This window comes from Orcinus orca, chromosome 20 (genome assembly GCF_937001465.1).
Source record: "Orcinus orca chromosome 20, mOrcOrc1.1, whole genome shotgun sequence".
NCBI lineage: Eukaryota > Metazoa > Chordata > Mammalia > Artiodactyla > Delphinidae > Orcinus > Orcinus orca.
Genome location: NC_064578.1, coordinates 30,991,549 through 31,015,994, shown reverse-complemented (window position 1 = coordinate 31,015,994; position 24,446 = coordinate 30,991,549). Strand labels below are relative to the sequence as shown.

The window sequence follows — 24,446 nt, the reverse complement described above, 5'->3', positions numbered from 1 at the left end:
TGCAGCTTATGGGATCATAGTTCCCTGACCAGGGATTGAACCCGGGCCGTGGAAGTGAAAGCAAGTCCTAACCACTGGACTGCCAGGGAATTCCCAAGCATGTTCAGCTTTGACTCTTGTCAGTTGAGCAGTGCTACCCTGGTTAATACAACAGCATTGCTGGCCCTGAGGTACAGAAAAGGGAAATTTTGCTTTTCATCTGGTTACATTTTAGGCAGTTCTTTATAACATCTGCCAGGTGCAACGTTTAAGTTTACATCAGATAAAACTACTTTTTAAAAAAAGCAATTCTGTAAATCCAGAGAGTTCTAAATCCTTGGATTCCATTAGAAGGACATTCTTGTTTCTAGATCAACTTTTTAATGTAATTGATAAGCACTGGCTATAGAAGAAAGATCAGTTTTAAAATGAGGAATCACTCTATGTCAGTGCATATTCAATGAATATGGGTGATCTATATGAAAACTTACTCATTTTTGAAAGAAGAGGCATAAAGGCTTAATGGTTTATTTTTCTGCCTATTATCCACTCAGACCCATAGATCTGATAGCTGGTCTTCCTCAGTCCTATTTCTGTAGAGTTTTTCCTTCCCTAATCAATGGATTAGGACTTGACTTTAAACTTCATTTTTTTGTACTTATCACTTCTCCATTTTCATGAGGTCTTTTAATATTTTACAAGATAATGATCATAATTTGAAACACTTTTTTTTTTTGGCCATGCCCCACGGTATGTGGGATCCTAGTTCCCCACCCAGGGATCAAACCTGTGTCCCCTGTGTTGGAAGCATGGAGTCTTAACCACTGGACCGCTAGGGAAGTCCTTGAAACACTTTTAAAAAAATTTTATTGAAGTATAGTTGATTTACAATGTTGTGTTAATTTCTGCTATATAGCAAAGTGACTCAGTTATACATATTCTTTTTCATAATGGATTATCAAAGGATATTGAATATAGTTCCCTGTGCTATACAATAGGACCTTGTGTTTTTTCCAGAGATAATGATCATAATTAGTGTATTCTTCCTAACTCTGCAGCTTTGTTCCAAATATAAATCTAGTACATTTATTTGCTTTTGTATCACCAGGAAATTATAATGTTAAGCCGCAGTCTGTCAGAACTGCTCCTGTCAGTCCTCTTATGAACTCCCTACATAGATTTTAATATTTAAAACCCAGTGATGTGCAGTTTTTACAGCTGGACATGGAAGAGGGAAAGGGATGCCTCTCAAAAATTCAGACAGTGGTGTGAATACTTAACTGTAATGGTTAACAGAGTTTCTGTGTGGGATGTTGAAAAAGCTTTGGAAAAGATGGTGTTGGTGTTTGCACAGCACTGTGAATGCAGTGCCGCTGAGCTGTACACTTAACAGTGGGTGAAATGCCAAGTCCTATGCTATACGTATTTTACCACAATTTTAGAAAGCTAGTAATATACCCAGAACCACTGAACTGTACAATTTAAGTGGGTGAAATATGTGTGAATCATATCTCAGTAAAGTTGTTTAAAAAAAAAATAAACTAAGCTTAATTGAATCCAAAACATGTATGTCCATTCTTGCTAAAGAACCGAATTGAATTTTAGTAACTTTCTACATGTAAAAAATGACAAAGATGAAAATGCATAAAACAGGGGGTAAATGCTCCCAGATGATACGTAGTAATATCAAATCCATCAAGTCTTATCAAGTAGTATCTTTACAGTGAAATCACATCTTACATGAGTGTTCTGTAGGAATTGAATATGGTAGAAAAATAGAAAATTATTTAAATTGCCCCTCAGTCCTCAGGACCCTGTGGTAGTGGAGGGCAAAGTCTAATTTGATTTAGCAAAAGGTGGAGTGAAGAAGGGAACACTGTGAGACACATAGAGAAAAATCCTTCCTTTAAATCTTGCTCTTAATAGTATTCAGTTGAATTTTCATTCATTGAATGTAGCTATGATGTGACTCCTGTAATTTTTGTTTTTTGATTATATAGTATTTCAAACACTAATTGGTTGTGAACATCCCTTCTAGGATGGAAGTCAGATCTGTCTCCTTGAGTTAAATGATTTTTTTTTTTTTTTAACCCTAGGCATAACGTCTCCAACCACATTATACGATAGGTACAGCTCCCCAACAGCCAGCTCTACCAGAAGGCGGCTATTTGTTGAGAATGATAGCCCCACTGATGGAGGGACACCTGGCCGCATCCCCCCACAGCCTCTAGTCAATGCTGTCCCTGTGCAGAATGTATCTGGGGAAGCTGTTTCTGTCACACCAGTTCCTGGACAGACTTTGGTCACCATGGCAACAGCCACTGTCACAGCCAACAATGGACAAACAGTGACTATTCCTGTACAAGGTAAGGAAGGCAGAGTTGAATATTGCGTTCCTTCTCTGTGGCACTTATTAGAAAGTTACTCGAAATTTGGCTGGAATGATGATATGAGAGAAGAGTGGGGGAAAGGGGTTGGGAGGGGAAATAATTGAAAACCTCCGCCTGGAGAATCTTATAGTATCAACATTTTCTTCATGCTTTTTTTCTCTGAAACAAATTTTAGGCATTGCCAATGAAAATGGAGGAATAACATTCTTCCCAGTCCAAGTCAATGTTGGGGGGCAGGCACAAGCTGTGACTGGCTCCATCCAGCCCCTCAGTGCTCAGGCCCTGGCTGGAAGTTTAAGCTCTCAACAGGTGACAGGAACGACCTTGCAAGTCCCTGGTCAGGTGGCCATTCAACAGATTTCCCCAGGTGGACAACAGCAGAAACAAGGCCTACCTTTAACCAGCAGCAATATTAGACCCAGGAAGACCAGCTCTTTATCGCTTTTCTTTAGAAAGGTAATTTTTCTAAAGAAAAATGTACCCTTACCAGTTCTAGAGCTTGGGAAATACAAGGGTTAGATAAACAAAGTTTGAGATATTTTTGTTTATCTACTAGGTTTATCACTTAGCAGGTGTCCGTCTTCGGGACCTTTGTGCTAAATTGGATATTTCAGATGAACTGAGGAAAAAAATCTGGACCTGCTTTGAATTCTCCATAATTCAGTGTCCTGAACTTATGATGGACAGACATCTGGACCAGTTGTTAATGTGTGCCATTTATGTGATGGCAAAGGTGAGTACCATTAGGAATTTAAAGGAAAAAGTAAAGATGCTACTTCCTTACTCTCAGAACACTTTTAACAGCTTTATTGAGATAAAATTCACATACTGTATAATTCACTCATTTAAAACGCACAGCTCAGTGGATTTTAGTACATTCATAGGTATGTGTGACAATCACCACAGTCAATGTTGGAACATGGTATTCCATTGTATGCATATATAATATTTTGTTTACCATTCATCAGTAATGGACATTTAGATTATTTCTACTTTGGGGCTATTATAAATAACGCTGCTATGAACATTTGTGTACAAGTTTCTGTGTGGACATCTTTTCATTTTGCTTCTGTATATACCTTAGGGTGGATTGCTGGGTCATAGGGTAAACTCTATGTTTATTTGAGGAACTGCCAGACTGTCTTCCAAAGTCATTGCACCATTTTACATTTCCACTGATAGTATATGAAGGTCCTTATTTCTCCACATTCTCATCAACACTTTTTATTATCTGACTTTGTTTTTTAAAATAATTTATTGAGGCGAAACTCACATAACATTACCCATTTTAAAACAAACGTTTCAAGTTTTAACATTGGTAACTTTTTTCTTCTTTTTCAAGGTTTGTTTGGCTAGTCTAAATCCCTTGAAATTCTTTATGAATTTGTCAGTTCTGACTTCTTGTCACAAAGAAGTCAGGTGGGGTTCAGATAGAGATTATGTTGAGTCTGTAGATCAGTTTGGGGACTATTGCTATCTTAACCATATTTCACTTTCTGATCAATGAACGTTTGGGACCTGTGCTTTTCTTTATGGGTAGTTTATTGATGGATGATTCTTTTTCTTGTTATGAGTCTATTCAGATTGTCTGTTTCTTCTAGAATCAATTTTGGTAGTGTATGTCTTCCTAGGAATTTGTCTGTCTCCTCTGGGCTTTCTAATTTGTTGGCACACAGTTGTTCATAATATTCCTTTTAGTCCTTTTTATTCTTTGTCAGTAGTAATTTAACAATCTCTCTTTTTATCTTAGTGTAGCTGAAGGTTTATCAATTTTGTTGATTTTGTCAAAGAACGAGATTTTGGTTTCATTTATTATTATATGCTCTAATCTTTATTATTCCCTTCTTTTTGCTTGCTTTAGGCTTAGTTTTGTTTTTGTTTTTGTTTTTTTTTCCTGGCTGTGCTGCACGGCTGGTGGGATCTTATTTCCCTGATCAGGGATCGAACCCAGGCCGTCAGCAGTGAAAGCGCCAAGTCCTAACCCCTGGACCGTCAGGGAATTCCCTAGGCTTAGTTTTTGCTCTTCTTTTTTCAGTGTCTTAAGATGAATGGTTAGGTAATTAATCTTTCTTCTTTTTTACTATAGGCATTAAGAGCTATAAATTTCCCTCTAAGCACTGCTTTAGCTGCATCTCATAAGTTATGGTATGTTGTGTCTTCATTTTCATTCATCTCAAAGTGTTTTCTGATTTCTCTTTTGATTTGACTTACTGGTTATCTAGGTGTGTTAATTTCAACATATTTGTGAGTTTCCCAAATTTCTGTTAATGATTTCTAGTTTCAATCCATTGTGGTCAAAAAACACACTTTGTATTAATTACTTCAATCCTTTTAAATTTATTGAAGTTTCGTAGCCTAGCATATGGTCTATCCTGGAGAATGTTCAATATGCACTTGAGAAGAATGTGTATTTTATTGTTGGGTGGAGTGTTCTATAGATGTCTGTAAGGTTTTTTAGTGTTTTTTATAGTGTTAAAGTCTTCTGTTTCTTTGTTGATCTTCTATCTAGTACCCATCCATTATTGAAAGTGGGGTATTGAGCTCTCTCAATATTATTATTGAATTGCCTATTTCTCCCTTCATTTCTGTCAGTTTTTACTTCATATATTTTGGTACTCTGTTATTAGGTGCATGTGTTTTTTGTTTGTTTTTTTGCATGTGTGTTTTTAATTGTTGTACCTTTCTGTTGGATTGACCCTTCATCATTATGAAATGTCCCTTTTTATCTCTAGTAACTTTTATTTTTTGTTTTAAAGTCAGTTTTATAGTGTGATATTTGTATAGCCACCCAGCTTTCTTAGGGTTGCTGTTTGCATGATATACCTTCTTTCCATCATTTTCTTTCATATCTGTTTGTTTTAATGTAAAGTGTGTCTCTTATATAGGGAGTATAGTTGGATCTCTTTTTTTATCTAGTCGGACAATCTCTGCCTTTGATTTTGTTGTTTAATCTATTCATATTTTAACATAATTGTTGTAACTGGATTTACATCTATCATTTTACTTTTTGTTTTTTATATATGTCTCATGTCTTTCAGATACTCTCTTCCTCCTTTACTGCTTTCATTTTCATGTGTATTCATGGCATTTTAATTTCAGTGATGACTTTTTTTTTTTTTTTTGCGGTATGCGGGCCTCTCACTGCTGTGGCCTCTCCCGCCACGGAGCACAGGCTCTGGACGTGCAGGCCCAGCAGCCATGGCTCACGGGCCAAGCCGCTCTGCGGCACGTGGGATCCTCCCGGACCGGGGCACGAACCCACATCCCCCACACCGGCAGGCGGACTTCCAACCACTGCGCCACCAGGGAAGCCCTCAGTGATGACTTTTCAACTTTATTTTTCTTAGTGGTTTCTTTGAGGCTTACCATATACTTTTCTTTTTCTTTTTGCTCTATCCCCCCCCATTTTTTTGCCCCATCTTTATTGATATATAATTGACATATCACATTGTATAAGTATAGAATGTACAGTGTGATGATTTGATACATGTATATATTGCATTATGATTACCACCCAGCTACTTTTTCTTGGTAGTAAGAATATTTAAGATCAACTCTCTTAGCAACTCTCAAGTATACAATTCAGTTTGTTAACTATAGTCATCATGCTGCAAATTAGTTCCCCAAAATTTATTCATCTTATAACTGGAAATCTGTACCCTTCGATCAGCATCTCCCCACTCCTCCAACCCCCACATATACATCTTTACTTATGAAAAACAGCTTCAAATTTATAGTAACTGAATGCCAGTGAGATATAGAAGTGTTACTTCTATGTAACTGTTTCCTTTTTGTTATACAGTGGTAGTATTGTTATACATATTATATCCATGAATGTTATAAATTCAAAAACATTGTTATTATTTAATATTTTTATGACTTTTAAAGGAGCTGAGACAAGAAAGAAGTGCAAGTATTTATTTATAGCTTTTATCATATTAACCTTATTCACTATTTACTTATTTACCTTATTTCTCTCTGTTGGTTCCTGGGGATTTGAGTTGTCATCTGGAGTCATTTCCTTAGCCTAGAATAGCTTTCCTCCTAATCTCCTCCTTTGTGCTGTTTTTGGCAAATATATATATCACGTTTCTTCATGTATGTATGTTGTTTTATACAATTTTTAAAAAATCAGTTAAGAAATATGCATTTTATACTGCATTTCCAGTTACATAACAATCTTTACCATTGCTCTTTGTTTTTTCACTTGTATTTGAATTTGTGTGGGGTCACTTAACTTTTATTTTTTTATTTTATTTTATTTATTTAATCTATTTATTTGGCTGTGTTGGGTCTTCGTTGCTGCGCACAGGCTTTCTCTATTTGCGGCAAGTGGGGGCTGCTCTTCATTGCAGTGCACGGGCTTCTCGTTGCGGTGGCTTCTCTTGTTGTGGAGCACAGGCTCTAGGCGTGTGGGCTCAGTAGTTGTGGTGCAAGGGTTTAGTTGCTCCGCAGCATGTGGAATCTTCTTGGACCGGGGCTTGAACGCGTGTCCCTGCATTGGCAGGTGGATTCTTAACCAGTGTGCCACCAGGGAAGTCCTGGGGTCACTTACTTTTATTATGAAGAACTTTGAAGAACTTTCCTTAGTATTTTCATGTAAGATGGTTCTGCTAGCAGCATATTTTCTTTCTTTATGTTTACGTGAGATTGTATTTATTTCACTTTCATTTATGAAAGATAACCTTGTTGGATACTGGATCCTTAGTTTTTACTTTGTCCATCGTCTCATAGCTTCCATGGTTTCTAATGAGAAGTTTTCTGTTACTTTATCAGAGTTTCCTAGTAAGCAAAAAGTTGCTTTTCTCTTGATGCTTTCAAGATATTCTCCCTTTCTTTGGCATTCAGCTTTTTTACTCTATGTCTTGGTATGGAGCTCTTTGCATTTGTCCTACTTGGAATTTGTTAAAATTCCTGGATATATAGATTGTTTTTAAAATAAATTTGGGAATGTTTATTTCTTTCTTTGAACATTTCTTTCAACTCCTCTCCCTCCCCTCCTCCTGGTACTCCCACTCCTTGGTGTGCCACATTTCTCTGAAGCTCTGTTAATTTTTCCTCATTCTTTTTTTTTCTCTGTTCTTTGGATTGCACAACTCCCATCTTCAGGTTTGCTAAATGTTTTTTGCCAGTTCAAATCTAGTGTTTCATTCCTCTGATGAATTTTTTGTTACTATAATTTTTTATTCTAGGTCTTGGCTCAAATACCATTTATTCCCTCTGTTGTTACTGAATTTTAGTAGATTTTCTTGAATATATATTTCTTCATTTGTTAAATGCCTTTTAGGGCCATTTCCAGAGGCTTTAAATGATGTTTTTTAATATAATTTTCACCAGTTTCACTGGGGAGCAGGTTCACGGACCATCTCATAGTATTATGCTGGAAGTCAAATTCTCTCTCAGAGAACTCTTATTCTTTGCCAGGTCACAAAAGAAGACAAGTCCTTCCAGAATATTATGCGTTGCTATAGGACTCAGCCACAGGCCCGGAGCCAGGTAACTTACTACATTTTCTCTCATGGCTGAAAATAAAGATCAAAGTCTTTGAGGCATACAAAAAAGTTAACTACAGTTGATTCTGTGGCTTTTTCTCCAGGATAAAAAACTAAGGTTCTACTTTAAGGGAAGTCTTTATTTTAATCTTATTTAATTATTGACAGATAGCAACGCATCTTGATTAACAGACAGCTACACATCTTGATTAGTTTAAGTTCTCTTTTCACCAAAAGGTAATGATGTGAAATAACTGATTCCTTTTTAATTCAGGTAATCACAAGATAGATGTAAATTAGGAAGGTGTTTGGATTCTGTGTCACCTTGAATTCAGTCTGGTTTAGGAAACATAATGCTGTACATTTAACCAAAACGGCATTAAGTGAAAATTTAAAACTCATTTTACCTTTAATGCTATTCATTTGTTTCAAGAGGTAGGTAGGTATGTGAGATCTTTGTATTGATATTTGACTTAGAATGACTTGATTTTACAATTGCGTATTATTACTGCTCTGTAGTATTGTAGGCAGTACTTGGAAGTTGAAGCCTGACAGGCCCTGATGTATATATCCTGTATCTGTTATTTAATAGATATGTAACCTTGGCTGCATTTATTAACCTCCCCTGAGTAGGAAAACTACTACTATATGGAGTTGTGAGAATTAAATAACATGTCAAAGTCACATAGTCTAGGATGTGCTCAATAAATAACTCGTTTCTGTTCCCTCCTCATGACCTGTCTAAAGGTGTATAGAAGTGTTCTGATAAAAGGGAAAAGGAAAAGAAGAAATTCTGGCAGCAGTGACAGCAGAAGTCATCAGAATTCTCCAACAGAACTAAACAAAGACAGAAGTAAGTGGGATCTTTATGAACTTATAAAATGAAATTAAAAGCTTCTCTTATTTTTTAGGCCTAGGACTAAGGATTAATAAATTACTGTTGTAGAAACTATGAAAATATTTTATTGGCAAAAGATTTGTTGGACAATAAACCAAATTCTAAATTTAGTCACAGAGCTGTTCGTCCTTTATCCCGTGGCTTTGAGGCACATTGTGCATAACACTTTTCTCTAGAGGGATTAGCACAGGATGGAGAAGGCAGGCAATAATGACTTGAGTTTGAGAAAAATGTGGCATGTCAACAGAAACCATGCTATGGAAACACTATCCTTAATTGTTGGTTTATACCACTTAATGCAGGGCTCAGGTCCTAGAAAGCTTGGTGTAAATTAATGAAAACTACTCAGTAAGCCCTTGCTACATTAATAGCATGGTAGTACAGTTAGTATTTTTTTTTATTAATTAATTTCTTTTTGTCTGCATTGGGTCTTTGTTGCTGCGCATGGGCCTTCTCTAGTTGCGGCAAGCTGGGGCTACTCTTCGTTGCGGTGTGTGGCCTTCTCATTGCGGTGGCTTCTCTTGTTGCGGAGCACGGGCTCTAGGCACGTGGGCTTCAGTAGTTGTGGTGTGTGGGCTCAGTAGTTATGGCTCACAGGCTCTAGAACGCAGGCTCAGTAGTTGTGGTGCATGGGCTTGGTTGCTCTGTGGCATGTGGGATCTTCCTGGACCAGGGCTTGAACCCGTGTCCCCTGCTTTGGCAGGCGGATTCTTAACCACTGTGCTGCCAGGGAAGCCCTGAAGTTAGTATTTAATATCTTATCTGTGCTTTGCTCCTTGGTATGAAGAATAAGAGTGCCCATTTGCTGCTGTTCAGTAAGTAGAGCAGGTAGCCATTCAACCTTACCTTACTGAATTTTCTTTTTAAAAGCAATCTGCACTAGCAGTCTTCCTGTTTAACACTTTTTGTTCCACCGGTTATAGCCAGTAGAGACTCCAGTCCTGTCATGAGGTCAAGCAGCACCTTGCCAGTTCCACAGCCTAGCAGTGCCCCTCCTACACCTACTCGTCTCACAGGTGCCAACAGTGATGTGGAAGAGGAGGAGAGGGGAGACCTTATTCAGTTCTACAACAACATCTACATAAAACAAATTAAAACATTTGCCATGAAGTACTCACAGGCAAATGCAGTAAGTTTGATGAGGATCATTTCACACTTTTTTTCACTTGTGAGGAATGAGGAATCACTTATGTTTGAGCTGCTTCTGTGTAAACTAGTTTTACAAATAATTCTTTTTGTTAAGTAAGACTAAGGAAGTCTCTAACAAATAATGGGCTTAACCAACATAATTTCTACTGTTGTGAAGCATTAAACAAGATGATATTTGGATTCCCTACAAAGTATAGTAATATGAGACAGATTGCATAGGTTCAAATTATCCAAAACTTACCAGTTGTGGTGACCCTGCAAGTTATTTAACTTCCTCTGTATCTTGTTTCCTTATATATAAAATGGGACTAGAAGTAGTCCCTCGCTTATAGGGTTGTTGTGAGGATTAAATTACATAATGTATTTAAAATGCTTAAAACAGTGACTGGCACAAAGAAAGCACTTAGATGTTTGCTGTTTGTATGGTTTTCTTTAGGTTAAATTTTTGCCGCTAATACATCACTATCTACCATTCATAAAGCTACTGGTTTATTATACCTCTTCACTCTTTCAATAAAAATAACCATTTTCAAAAAAAAAGCACCTGGTTAGAAATTTCGTTTACCTTTCTTAGAAATTTTTTTTGTTAAACAGATGGATGCTCCTCCACTCTCTCCCTATCCGTTTGTAAGAACAGGCTCTCCTCGCCGAATACAGTTGTCTCAAAATCATCCTGTGTACATATCCCCGCATAAAAATGAAGCAATGCTTTCTCCTCGAGAAAAGATTTTCTACTACTTCAGCAACAGTCCTTCAAAGGTGAGCCTAATATAAATCTTGGCCTTTATTAACCCCAAAATGCTTAGGATTCTAGAAACAGGGTTTTTGGGAAACCCTCAGTACTCACATGAGTGATGGGATCTGTCAAGGAAGAGTGACCAGTAAGTCCCAAAGCAGCAAAAAAAACAAGGGTTTTGGGGGAGAACTTTAGAGCTGGAGATAGGGTAAGGGATCTGGATTTTCATTCCTCCCATTTCCTATTTGTACATTTGAATATTCTGCTATAAATCTGGAATTTTATTTTTTTATTCCATTTGTAAAACTTTTAAAATTCCGAATTTCAGTTAGGGAAGGAAAATTTGGATCCCTTAACTGATTTATTTACTAAGTGCCTCCTTCTGGGACAGGAAGTGTCTCAGTCTAAGGGGAGAAATGGGCATTTTGGACACTTGGACAGTGTTACATTAGCACAGATTTAAGTGGTAGCATCTGCCTCAGTCTGCAATGGGGAGGGAAGCTTGAGTGAAGCCTTAATGGATGAAAAGTTAGCAGATTGCTGAGGGGTAGGAGGAAGGGCATCCAGGATGGAGCAGATAAGGGAAGGGAAACAAAGTTCTTGAGGCAGTAAGGCTAGATCCCTAGGAATCATATGCTATGTTAAGGAGTGCACCTGCATCTTAAAGGTCCTTAAGTGATATTTGTATTTATAAAGATTGCTTAGGAAAAACACATATATAACACATTGCCTAGACTCTCAAAAAATGCCAGTATCATGAAGAGATAGATGATAGATAGATGGTAGGGAGAGTACTGATCTAGAGTAAAGGAGACTAAACAGACATGACAACCAAATGCAAGGCATGATGACTGATTGGATCCTGCATAGAAAAGCACAGCTATAAAGGATATTTGGGGGACAAGTGGGAAAACTGAATATTTACTTTAACATTAATGTTTATCTTTAAATTTCTATTAAATGTCTTTGGTATTGATGATGGTACTAGATTATACAGACTGTACTGTAAATTTATACATATTAATATGCAATGTATAAATGTATGTTCTACATTAATGTATATTAATGTGTTATGTATAGTAAGGTACACAATTATACACTGCACAGTATATTCATAATATAATGATGTATACACATTATATACAAATAACATTTATACAATTAGTGTATACAGTTAACAATTTAAGGAATATTCAAGTAAATGGGAGACTAGAGATAGGAAGTGCAGAGCAGACTTAGGGAGGCAAAGAGTAGAAGAGTCAGTCAGAGGAAAGCTTTCTTAAGACGGTTGAAATCTGAGAAGGTGCATATACTGATAATGAAAAACTGGTGGTTTTATTTAAAACCTCAGAAAAGCCTATTATTTCAAAATAAAAGTAAAATAAATATCTAGGATTTGGTTTAAAACAATCTGGGGGGTGAGAAATGAATGAGGGGTATAGATCAAATAAGACTGGCCGAAATTGTTGAAGTAGGGTGATGGTCATGTGAGGGTTCACTATACACTTCTACTTTCCCGTATATATTTGAAATTTCCTATAATAAATGCATATGAAATGTGCTCAGTATGCTTTCCACTAGGAAACATGGACAATGACATTAGCAGCACATGAAAAAAAATTTTTTTAACTACCAGAAAATAATGCAATAGCTAACTTTTGGGGCTTTGGAGAAACTTAGTGCTGAAGGCACCTATAAATAAATCCAGTCTCTCTAGCCCTCTGGCGAAGTTTTTCTCAATCCGAGTTCTTCATGTGAACCAGAGAATGCAGAAAATAATTGGCCTGAATTTTTCTCAGTTCTCCCAAGGATGACATGTAACTAATATCAATACATTCTAGAATTCTAGATCATACTAATAAATTACCTACAATGGATGCCTTAGGGAATTAAGGCTTCTCTTGTGAAATTCCATGGCTGTTAAAAAATGAGTAACACTAGACTGGGGGAAAAATGGCCTAATACTATGTAAAGTCGTGCTATTTTTTTAAAAAGAAAATGGAAATGTATGAAACTGATTAAATGTGGCATAACAATGTGATGCTCTATAACTTTTGTAAAAAAAAATCATAAATTTGTGAACTCTTACATTGTGGAAAAGCTTACATCAAAATCACCTCTGGAGCTTGTTAAAAAATAGAAATACTCTGCCTCTATCCCAGATAGTCATCAATGTCAGGCAGCTGAGAAGTGAAATTGGAAGGACATAAAATTTGGTAGTACGTTTCTTTATAAAGATGTTCAAACTCTTCAAGATAAACCGCTTAACTTATTTGAGGTTCTTTGACTTAACACTGAACTATGTGTATTAGAATTTTAAAGTTTTTATATTTATTTTTAACCCCCTGCCCCCCCAGAGACTGAGAGAAATTAACAGTATGATACGGACAGGAGAAACGCCAACCAAAAAGAGAGGGATTCTTCTGGAAGATGGAAGTGAATCACCTGCAAAAAGAATTTGCCCAGAAAATCATTCTGCCTTATTACGCCGTCTCCAAGATGTAGCTAATGACCGAGGTTCCCACTGAGGTTAGTCTGTTGTACTGAAACTGTCTTTTCACAAACTCTGTTTAGCAGCATCATGTAATGCATGCTGGATTATGGGGCTCTTTTCCTTAATCCTTCCAGTATCCTTAGGATATTTTTACTTATCCCAACTGCCTTTTTCCCTACCTTTCAGTGCTTGCCATCAAGGCTGCTTAGAATCCAAACTTGGATTTTTTTTAACTCTTTGGCAAAGCTACTACAAGAATTGCAGAGAACAGAGCGCACTCAAACGTGTGTATAAGAGGTCTCTGTTAGCGTGTTCCAGCAGAGGAACTGTATTTCAGTTCATTCCTACCTGGCCCTCATGAAAAGCAAAAGTAGGTATTTTTGTCCTAAAACACTTGGTAGGAGTGTAAGATTTTTGCATTCCTAAAAGGTGACAAGGTAGAGCGCCCAGATTTGAAGGTCCTAGGTTATGAGTCCAGTCTCCCATTCCCTTTGTGTAATTCTTCCCTCTCCCCATTAGGTGTGGTGCAGTGTGACAAGTGCTTGACTGGTGTGCAGTGTGTGAGTGAACCTGTATAAGAAGTGGCACTTTAGGGCTGTATAAAGCATGATTTTGGAACCCAGATTTTGCTGTATATTTGCAATGGCACTTTCTACAATATGAACTTCATTAAGTACAAAACTTCTAGGCTGAACTTAATTCAGTATCTTCTTTGATGCTTTTGTACTTTTTAAAAATTGTTAAAGCCCCAGTAGCTACCTTTTGGTTTTGGGCATGTGTTTTAAATTCTCCATTTTTTGTTGATAGGGATCAGCTGGCTAGTAAAGAGTTTAAATCAAGTTGAATTAAGAGATTATGAAAAATTATGACCTCTTCCTTTAGGAGGTAGTTATCCAAAAGACGTGTGTCTTTATTAAGGTGATATATTTTAAATATCTTTGGGTGTGTTCCTGGAAGTTTAAAAAATAGATTGGAGAATTTAGGTTTTTATTAGTACATAGTACCATTTATACAAATTAGAAAATGTTAATTTAACAGCTACTGAATTATCTATATATACCTTTATTAATCACTATTGTTCCAGCAGTTTTAAAGTTGAATGAATAATCTTATTAGGGAGAAAATTCAATTGTAAATTGAATCAGTATAAACAAAGTTACTAGGTAACTTCATATTGCTCTGAAAGAAATATGGAACTTACTTACACTGTTCAATTAGAATAGTGTTCTGCAAAAATATTTATAAAACCTCTCAAGATACTTACTGCTACTGTAATTTTATATGAAAATAAGTATTTTTCAATAAAGCACTTATAAATTAATCTTTGTTTAGTTATATTGAGAAAAGGGTATTTAATGTCCTGCATAAATGACAAAGAACAATCATTTATTGGTTTATTGTCTCTACGAAACACATTAGTCATTCATCATTTAAATATCTGACTTCATTAGAAACCGTTTTAACACTTTTTCTCCCTCCTGCCATAAAAATACAATAAGTAATTTGCTTAAAAAAAAACTATGAACAAGTGTTCTGGTTTCTTCTCACTCACCTAATATGTACCTCAGTGACAGCAGTTTGTATATCAGTAACACAGTAGGCTGAAGACTGAGGTTCAAATGCTCTTCCACTTAAAAGTGCTAATAAGCTATGGAAACTGCTCTCTCTATACATCTCCTCTCCATATCCTAACATATGTACACCTGAAACCACTGATTTAAAAATCATTAGATAGTGCTGAACTCCGCCTACTTCATTAGTTTAAATGAATGCAACTTACCTTTAGCATTATATTCAGAAAAATGCATAAGCCTCCAGGTCCCCAAGAATTTGGAGTACTGAACTAGATAACCACCCTGAAGACACTTCTGACAGAAGTAATGCATTACGTAAAGAGAGGTTTCCAGAACTTGCTGTTAGAACCTAAGCATACACGGACAACACTGACACCAGTCACTGCGCACACCGTTTTACTCTGCAGGCAGTCCTTTGCCATTAGTCAGCTCTACTAGCCCAAGTCCAGCAGGAAAGTGCACGGTGCACCAGATTCGCCAGCTCTTAAGTTGCTACCGTTTTCTCTTCTTTACTGAAAGGTTGTACTGAGCCAGGCTTCACCCATGACAGGCCAGCAACGTGAACACTTTTATTGTGCTGTTCTTCAGGCTTCTTCTAGGCACAATGAAAAACAGACATTAAAAAATGACTGATGAGGGGATTTCAGCACTGTGCATATTTGTTTCCTCAAAAGTTATTTGTATATACTGAGTAGTCTCCAGTGAAGATATTTTAGAAAGGAAACAGTGAGTTAACGATTTCCAAACTGGTAATCTACTTACTTTCTGAGTTAGCATCTTCTCTCTGGCTTCATCATGTACAGAAGGATTCCATGGAGAAAAGCTTCGGGAAGAGAAAAATATTAAAAATTAGCTTACTAAATTTGTTTAACATCCATTGTTTTTTACATTTTTAACCCACTTCCCCTAACAAAAGTTAACAAGGAACAATCTTTAATCAGTTGTCAATATGTAAGTTTTAGACATTATCTAAATGATTTTCTCACAATAACTATCCCTTAGCACTTTACATGGGTTAGCTCATTTAAGCCTCACAACCACCCCTGAAGTCCTATTACTTGAAGAAAGTGAGGCACAGTAAAATTACGTAATCGCTCTGGGTCACCAAAGCCAGTAAGTGCAAAAGTCACTCAGTCTAACCGTAGAGCCCAAGCCCTTGACCACTCCCACTATGCACAGCAACACCAGTGCTGCCCAAGAGCTCAATCGCTTCCGTTTTCAATACTCCTGCAGACACCCTTCCTCAACATAAACTAACACAATGCTCAAGGAACCCATCATTCACACTATTCACACTGTTCAGCTTCCCTCCTTTCACCACATCTGTAAGTTGGTTGGGGTATGGGAGTTTAAGAGGGGCTCCAACTGGAAAGAAAAGTCCTTACATTTGAATGAGCACATTACAAGGATCCTTAGGAAACCAAAGTCATTAAATAGCTTGCTATTGGCACAATGTGTCAGTCCACGTTGAAAGCAGAAATCAAGCTGATACCAAGTTAGAAAGGTTGTAGGCTAACAGATTATACACTTTCCTTTTAAATCCCCATTCTAAGGCCACCTGGAAAACAGCAGCACAGTACTGCAAAGTGTAGTTTATCTTGATAATGTACCACTTACCTAATTGCATAGGGGTCTTCTATTTTAGGTTGGTCAAACAAATGAGCAGTGCACACCTTAACACTGTCAACCACTTTACTTTTAAAAAGCTGAATATCTTTTTCGTACCTGTGTTAAAAGTTTAAATCAAAAGGTTACCAACATAATCTACTTTGCTATCTTTTCAAATTTATCTTACATAACAAAGCAAAGTAACATACAGTACTGCAGCCTCTGGGTTTAGGGGGCTTGCTGTATCAATCTTGTAGAAAACTCTCCTTGCATACATCAATACTTGCCAAATATGATTATAGTTCCGCCTAAAGGGAAATATGGCAGGATTACTGAGGCTTCCTCTTGCTGGCTTATGTCACCACACGAAACTTTTATTTACTAACCTCCATTTTGCAAATGCTCTCTTCACATCCAGTTCACCTGAGGTGGGATCAACTAGCGGGTGAAAGACGGGAATATCAAACACCAAACGCTACATTGAAAGAGAGACACATCCTTTAATGGAAGCAATGGAGCATATTAAACCCACGCGGATAAGTTGTAAAAGAAGCTTCAGGACAAGGCAGTTTTGTTGCTTAAAGTCAAAGAGCTGCCTCAAGAGGGACACCTAACTACTTTCACCATTTTCCTATAAGACTAAATTTTGCAGTGAAGCAGGGGAAAAGTCGCCCTTCTCTACCACAGCATAACAATCGCAATTCACGTAGTGAGAGCTGTACTACAGCTTCCAGCCTCACTTGCACACCCTGAGCAGAGAAACAAGTAAAGCTGAAGGCAGAGGCTAGCATGGCAAAAGATGCAACAAAGCAAAAAATCCCCCTGAAAGACTACTGAGTAGACAAAACATTTCGGGAAACTGAAATCATAAAAGTATTAGGCCAGGAAAAGAACCAAGAAATCTTTAAAGCCCCTTAAACCCTCTTCCTGCAGTAAGGAGGGTGAGGAGGGTCCAAGAAAGAAAAGAAGCCAGACTGTATCCCCAACTTACCGGACAGTCACCATCTGGGTAGTTATCGGGGATGTAAACTGTAAACTTAAATACACCATCTTGATAAAGTCCATGCCGTATGAATATTACTCCAAACCACACTGTAGGAAAAAATAAAAACAGTTACAGGCTAAGTTTGTGTCAGAGGAACCAAATATGCTATAAAAAGAGCAAATCCTTCTTACTTAATGCAGATCGATAAGATGGCTGCACATAGACACCAGGTAACTTCTGCTTCACAACCAAGGTACTAAAACAGAAGCAGCAGAACAGTGAGATTGCACAGATGGAAACGACATACAGACCAAACCACCCACGTTCATTTTTTGAAAGAAGGAATAGTCCCTTGAAGGGCAGCTGATACTCTAACCATACAGACAGAGTCATCACAATCTCTCACCTGGCCCTGACTGCTGCCTGTTTACTGGTTTCATAACACATGCTTACAGAGAAACACAGCCAAATAAGGGCCCCAGATTAAGAAATTAAAGCCGAAAAGGGATACACAATCAAGTTTTCCACCCAGAAATCAGCTTCCCCAAAACACCACCGTGGAAACCAACCTGTAGGTAATTCTGGACATCAAATTTTAGGTCAGTGCGAGTATCTGTACGATTATTGCTTTTGTGACCATGAACAACACATCTTACCCACACACATTTAAAAGCCTTTTTAAAATACAACTTTAGGTAATTAAGACATTAAAATTCCATGGAATTACCCTCATTTGGGGGTCATTTTAAGTTTGAACACCAGTCGGTGCGGCAGTGTTCCTGGTAGAAGGCAGGCAGCCTGAGGCGCTCACACTGTACTCTGCTCCTGAATTTACCCCCAACTCAGACACTTGAACTCTGTGGGCCGTGGCGTGGGAAACGGTGGGTGCTGAAACAAGGGAAGACAGAGGCTGCACTGGCTCTTCTGGGACCTGGTCACCTGACAGCCATTCTGCTCTGTTCCTGTTTAGCTGAGCTGTGAGCCTAAACAAGTAACACTGTGACCAGACCTTGAAAAGAACAATGTTGACTGAGGGTCTTAAGACACATTAACCTGCCAATCCTGAATGTTACTGCGAAGCAGCTTATTGGACCTCAGCTGTCTGTTTTTATTTATGACCTATTTGCTACCACACTTGTATTTCAATCATTTTAAAGTAGTTACCCCATTTTTAACTCACTGTAATTCAGCATGTCAACAGCAGCATGGTTGGCAGATGTATCTATCTACTACAGTGAGGTTTGCCAAAAAGGCAATTTTGTGTCCTAATACAGACAGCAGATTTAATGCCACAACAGAAGCCTGTCCAACTCACTGCCTCGCCTCAAACACAGGCTTCCATTATAAAGCTAAAGGGACCTGTGCTACCAAATCACACTCGCCATTTACACTGGGGCCTCAGACCCTCTGACCATTACAACGTTAACACAGTGAGAGACGGCTGGAGGATGCTTTTAAAATTAAACTTCATGTACAAAGGAAGTTTTACATGACTGAAATTCAGAATTAATTCTCCAGACGTTCTGCCCATATAACAAATGATCAAATCAAAGGCCATCTGCACTCAATCACTATTTGAGCCCCTCTGATGGGCCAGGCACTGTGGTACCACTACTAGACTCTGCAGAAGTGCCCGTCTCCTCACACTCTACTGATATGTGCAACTTCAGTCCAATTTTTGACTTCTGTGACCAGTCAAGTTCTTACTTACATGGAGCCCAAATCTTTAAAACTTCCCCATAATGGCCTAGTTCTGCCCCTAGGGGTCATACAGAATAAGTCAAATCCCCTTTCTAATGATGGACCTTCAGGTGAAGACAGCTTTAATAAGTACTTTCCAGGTTTTCTCCAAGTCAGTGGTTCCCGTTCCTACAACTGCTGACTGCCAAGGTCAGGCTTCCTGACCTCCGCCTACTGGGACCATCTCCTCCTGGGACCATCTCTTTTGGGGACCCTCTCCTCAGTCTGTCAGGATAGATGCCTCTTACAGGGTGATCACCAGAATGGAGCACAAACCTCCAGCAGGGTTTGACCCAAGAAAGAATAGATCGCCACCCTCCCACTGTCCCACCCTCTACAACAACCTCTTCAGAGGTGAGTTCCTCACCTCATATAAAGGTAGACCAAAATTAAGTTCCTGGTTGCTTAATAAATCTGTTTCCCCCTCCTCTTGCTCTCCAAAACAGACATGGAAATTAAAGCACACATTTGCCTTTAAATCTTACTTAGCCAAGCTCTCAATAAGAATCATTACTTTTAGAAGAGGATATTTATATAACACCACTTAGGCCTTGGTGAAGAAAGGTGATTTTGCTAGCAATAGAGTCCATCCTATATACATTAAGGCTAATACTGGAGGGGGATGGGTTTGAGCTTTAAGATTAAATGGCTGCTGTTTACTGAGTCCTTCAGAATAAGTTTCATTCTTCACCTTCAAGGGTCATTCAAAAGTTAACCAGTTAGTTTCAGAACTTACAATTCCGCAAGAAGGGAGTATTCCAGGTAGAAAGGTCCGTAAGAAGCATGCGTGCCATTTGCTGACTGTGTTGCCGGGGCAGGAGATGAAGGCTTAGTTATGGGCAAAGCATTTTTGGGAATAGAAGGCAGCTGTTTCTTTGGAGCAGTGCGTGGAGGACTGGTTTTCACATCCCCTGTTAATGTCTTTTCTTCACCATCAGATCGCTATTCAAGATGAAGCGGTGAGAACATTTGTTAGGATGATTCTTAAATCGTAAGACTACACGTGATGTCCTTTAGTCTTTGACTGAAAAGCTGGAGTTACTCTTTTACAAGGACATTCTAGCACCATGATCAAGATGACCTGAAAGTCTGTTGAGCAGGCAGGCTATTACAGAGAGCAGAGCAAAGCTGAAGCAAGGCTAAATCATAAGAAAATTCATGCATCAGCTGCATCCTATAAAGACAATAAGGCCAATATTTACAGGATTTACTTGAAACGGAGAAAGAAATGGTTTCTCCTGGTGGCCCCAGAAAGAGGGCAAGGGGTTACTACACAATTAGACAAGACTAGAAAGGTCCCCTAGCATTTAGCTGTAGAAAGTCGGGTGCTAAGCATCTCAAAATGAATAGTATAGAGGACTGAAAGCAGTCACTACCTGATGCTTCGGTTAGAAACTAAGAATGAAGCTGTTCTCTCACTTGCATGGGTCTGATTTTGATCTTGTCCCTAATGGACACGTTTCCACATCTGGACTATCATCAGTATAAACTGTCATTCTTAGTCAAAGACAGAGGGGTAAATGAGTCAGACGCTAAACTGCCGTCTCACAGGCATCTCCTCGGCTCGAGCGCAGTCAAAGCCTGCGGAGTTGGCTGCATTAAAAGCGTACACAGCATCGTGTACAGGAAAAAAGATTAATAGCGGTGTTCTCTTACACGTGGAATTATGGGTGACATTCATTTTCTTTTTGTTTGTGTATTTTAAGCTTCCCTAAAATGTATTTTATTTAGAAAACTTAAACCAGTGCCCTCAAGTCTGACTTGACCGTATTGGACTGGTCTTGCCCAACCAACACTTCTCTAACCATGAAATCTTGCAGTCTGTCAAAAGACTACTACAATAAAGTGTCACAAATTTCATCATGTGTAAATATAACCTAAGTCAAAATAACAGAATTTTGATTACTAGAATGATTTCTATTTGAGATGTGATCTTGATCTCAGAAACTGACTTTAATCAACCAAATAATTGTTTCCCAAAAGTAAAACCTAAACTAGAAAAACAAGGTAATTTTGTTAAGATTATAGGCAACCTTGGTATGAATTATTTTGGCCTCTGGTCTGACACAAATGGGTTTCCTCAGTAAATTTATCAACTATACCTACTTTGCGTACAGAGCTTGTAGACATGCTCCAGAAAGGGTTCATAACGTGTACTCCAAACAAAGAAATTCAGTGGTCTGTGTCATCAAACTCTTCCGTCCGCAGAATTCACTCTACCTTAAAATGAGATGGGAAAACAGAGAAACAGACCAACACCAACAGTTAAGACTTCTGAAATAGTTAAGAACTAAATCTGTATCTCTAAGCAGAAATACAGTATAATGTTATATAACATGTAGTTATAAAAACCTAGGGGGAAAAATCTTTAGAAATAGTTTCCTTCTATACCCCCTCCCTCTCCTGACTCCAATTTCTTTCCCATCTTTAAATGCCGACAGGAATCTGTGTACCAAGTCCTTGGCCAGGATTCAGAATATTCAGTGACACAGTTCAGCTCTGGTGCCAGAAGTGCAAAAGATATGGACTACAGCAGCTGCTACTAGCATAATGTCTAGGCATTTAACTACTGGGAAAGCCAGGTTCAGAATGCACTGTACCCACTGACACAAAAGGTGTATCACAGTTCTCAGGGTTATGGGAATTAAAGATCCAAGGGAGCTGATTTGAGAGTGTCTTAAGTACAGAATGATTCTCTCCCACAAAACTAGCAACCAAAGGCAGAGCATACGAGACAGAGGGGGAGGGAGAACTGGGTCCTGTCTGGACCATCCACAAAACAAACAAACAAAAAATGACCTTTTCCAACTGCTTCAAGTGTGGAAACAGCAGAATTATGCAAAGTGGATAAGAAAGCATGTCTCAAAAGTCACCAAGTCAGTGGGTCATTTACTAAAAATACAAAGGAAGAGGCAAAGGACAAGCAGCAAGCGGAGCGTAAGAACAGTAATTTGTCTGCTCTGGTGACTTCCCCCAGGCTTGGTCATGTTTAAAACAGAGCTCTGCTAAATTCCTACTTGCACCAGTCAACAAGCTGAAGGTGAAAAGGGTAAAAATTTAAAGCAACGTTTTACAAAATTTGTAAGAAGCAAATCATTAGAGAAGCATGTACCAAATGTCCCTAATCAGCAAAAATTTGTTTTCTGCCGAGCCTATGACATCCACAGGTGGGTCCCATACCCAACCAGTGCCCATTACTGCTGCTTTGCTTTCCAAGATACAATGCCACCCAATAATTGAATCCAAGTAATGAGGATTCTGGTTCTCCCACCTACCTGATGACTTACATCCAGTAAGTAGCAACTTATTGCTGAGAGCTCTCTGCAAATCTGTCTTTAAAGGTAACTATGATACAAGCCAAAATGGCTGGGACATCAAAACTGTGTGGGTGTGTATGTTCCTGTTTGGTGCAAATAAGAACACTGGTTTTCAGATCCAGAGTAATGTGCAGCACCCAACCATCATCTAGAACAGACCTGATTTAACAGGGAATCCTGTCCCCCTGGGATACAGCGCTCACCACCATGTAAATTTACTGGGGTGGATCAGTCACCTGTAAGGTCCCTTCCAAGTCTAACACGTAAAGATTCTATGACTTTGCCCTTAAGAATCAAATAAAACTTAGTCCCAGTTCCTCCTGTCTTTAAGAAGGAGGTATTGTCTACTGCTGCCTTTGTTTCCAGCGACGACATAATCGAGAAATTGTAGCACGCTTTTCATGAGCAACTACACTCTTTAATAGCTATCTACTTTACCCAGGCACAGTACAGCATTTTTCCAACAGGAGTGACATAGATGGAAGAAAACACAAGGCACGTCCTACTCATTCCGAAACAACTTTAGAATTTCTGCTGGTCTGGTCGTACAAACACCACATGATTGTCTCTTTACATACAGCTGAGAAGTCGTAGCTCGGCCCTATAAGAATGATCCGCACCTGTCCTGAGCCAAAACTTAAGAGACGGGCGGTGCTTACCTCCTATGTACCATAGTTCCTAAATAGGCACATCACCCCGAACAGCCTTAAATTCCATGTTAAGAGGCGACGGAGCAGGGCCCAGGGAAAAGATGAAAACAGCCTCTGCCCCGTCTCTCTGGGGAAAGCCGGGACGGGCACCCGCGCCCGGGGCGGAAACCCATCTCCGCGCACGCAGGGAATCTGGACAAACCTGTCTCGGGATGATGCAAGGCAGGAGCCAAATCCCGACCTCGCAGATAGCTCGAGGCCGGCCAGGCCCGCGAGACCCTCTGGTGGGGGGCTGCGAGCCTCGGACGCCCCCCTCAACCTGGGAGCGGGGACAGAGCCGGGAGTGGGGAGCGGGCCGAGGAGTGCGGGCCCCGGACGGGGCGAACCGGTCCGGCTCACCTCCCCTCCTCAGGCCGGCCCGGCCCCGCTCCCGGGCAGCCCCCAGCGCCAGGCCCCGGGCCCCGCGGCGGCCGGTGCAGCAGGTGCCTACGAACGCGGACAGGTGCCCAGCCCCGCCCCCGTGTCCCAGTGCGGCCGCCGTCGCTACGGAGTCGAGGGCCCCTGGTAGGGTATACAAATGCCGGCCCCGAGGACGCTGGCTGTCCGCGTTTGAGGACTCGACAGCCCTCGCGTACCTACCACCGGCCTGGCAGCGCACCCCACCTCGGTGTTTTTAATGCAGTGCTCCCGGCTGCAGAGCGCCGTCGCGGCCCCTCAGCATCTCCGGCCGCAGAGCCAGCCCAGCCCCTACCTACTCCCCGCCCCGCCCAGCCCGGCTCCCAGCCTCCGGCTCCGCCCCTTGCCCCCCTCCCTTGGACCCGGACGCTTCCGCCCAGCCTCGCGGCGCCGAGTGGCTCCTACACCTATCCGTCAAGGACGTTCTTCCGGGGGCGTTGGGGCGGCAGCACTAGGTCCTGCCAATCAAATCTGCTCGGTTCGGGTGGGGCCGCACTTGACCCTCCCCTTACGTAACAGCGTCCAGAGGGAACTGTCAGTCACGGAAGTATCGGCCCCGGGGGAGGGATGGGGCGGAAACAAACGCCGGTACATAATTGGTCACAGCGTCCGCCAGTCACCATGGAGACCCGCCCACAGGTTTGTGCGTGGCCACCGCTGTTATTCAGGCAGGCTATGGCTGCGGGTTTTCGAAACCCGAGGCAGGGCGGGGCCGGGCTCGGGGCAGGAGTCCGAGAGAGGAGCCCGGTCGCCGCCCGACCGCCTGGTGCCCGCCCCTGCTCGGTCCTCAGTCCCTGGCGTCGCTGCGGGGCCCGAGACCGCCACGTCGGGTCCGCCCGACGTGGGAGGGACTGGGGCCGCTGTCAGGTTGATAGACCCTGGAAGAACTTCTGGTGTAACATTGAGAAACGCCCATTTTCTGTGTCAAAGAATGGAGGAGCGAAGGGATGCAGAGGATGGGAGCTAAACTCCCAACTC

At 40.1% G+C, this 24,446-nt stretch overlaps 2 protein-coding genes across 11 annotated transcripts in view; one reads left to right on the top strand and one right to left on the bottom strand.

The window, feature by feature from the left end:
* Positions 1-14,459, top strand: part of RBL2 (RB transcriptional corepressor like 2) — a 43,572-nt gene extending 29,113 nt beyond the window's left edge. The window contains exons 15-23 of one of the 2 annotated variants that reach the window (XM_033418955.2): positions 2,076-2,345; positions 2,545-2,825; positions 2,926-3,102; positions 7,794-7,865; positions 8,609-8,714; positions 9,683-9,888; positions 10,503-10,667; positions 13,002-13,173; positions 13,658-14,459. In XM_033418955.2, the coding sequence (XP_033274846.1) occupies positions 2,076-2,345; positions 2,545-2,825; positions 2,926-3,102; positions 7,794-7,865; positions 8,609-8,714; positions 9,683-9,888; positions 10,503-10,667; positions 13,002-13,172 (1,448 nt within the window). In that variant the 3' untranslated portion in view covers position 13,173; positions 13,658-14,459. Of the gene's footprint in view, positions 1-2,075; positions 2,346-2,544; positions 2,826-2,925; positions 3,103-7,793; positions 7,866-8,608; positions 8,715-9,682; positions 9,889-10,502; positions 10,668-13,001 lie in introns of both variants that reach the window. The other variant, XM_049703941.1, reaches the window with a different exon arrangement.
* Positions 14,460-14,519: 60 nt separating this feature from the next.
* On the bottom strand, positions 14,520-23,797 carry AKTIP (AKT interacting protein). 9 transcript variants are annotated; one of them, XM_033418957.2, is made up of 10 exons: positions 23,652-23,797; positions 21,152-21,265; positions 19,782-19,987; positions 17,497-17,561; positions 17,312-17,412; positions 16,707-16,795; positions 16,530-16,628; positions 16,330-16,437; positions 15,475-15,535; positions 14,520-15,307 (listed from the first exon to the last, which is right to left on the bottom strand). In XM_033418957.2, the coding sequence occupies exons 2-10, from the start codon at positions 21,191-21,193 to the stop codon at positions 15,197-15,199; spliced, it is 882 nt and encodes a 293-aa protein (XP_033274848.1). In that variant the 5' UTR covers positions 21,194-21,265; positions 23,652-23,797; the 3' UTR covers positions 14,520-15,196. The 9 variants fall into 9 exon arrangements, with proteins under 9 accessions (XP_033274848.1, XP_033274852.1, XP_004264946.1 ...); XM_033418961.2 differs by having other exon boundaries at positions 14,520-15,304; XM_004264898.4 differs by having other exon boundaries at positions 14,520-15,304; positions 23,648-23,790.
* Between the last annotated feature and the right edge of the window lie 649 nt (positions 23,798-24,446).

What these genes read in the sequence shown, in the direction of transcription:
- AKTIP (XM_033418957.2), bottom strand. Translation starts at nt 21,193, where the DNA reads ATGAACCCTTTCTGGAGCATGTCTACAAGCTCTGTACGCAAA. An exon ending in ATCTTATCGATCTGCATTAA is followed by an intron (nt 17,413 to 17,496) that starts GTAAGAAGGATT and finishes TTTTTCCTACAG; the next exon opens with TGTGGTTTGGAGTAATATTC. An exon ending in AACCCAGAGGCTGCAGTACT is followed by an intron (nt 16,438 to 16,529) that starts GTATGTTACTTT and finishes CTTTTAACACAG; the next exon opens with GTACGAAAAAGATATTCAGC.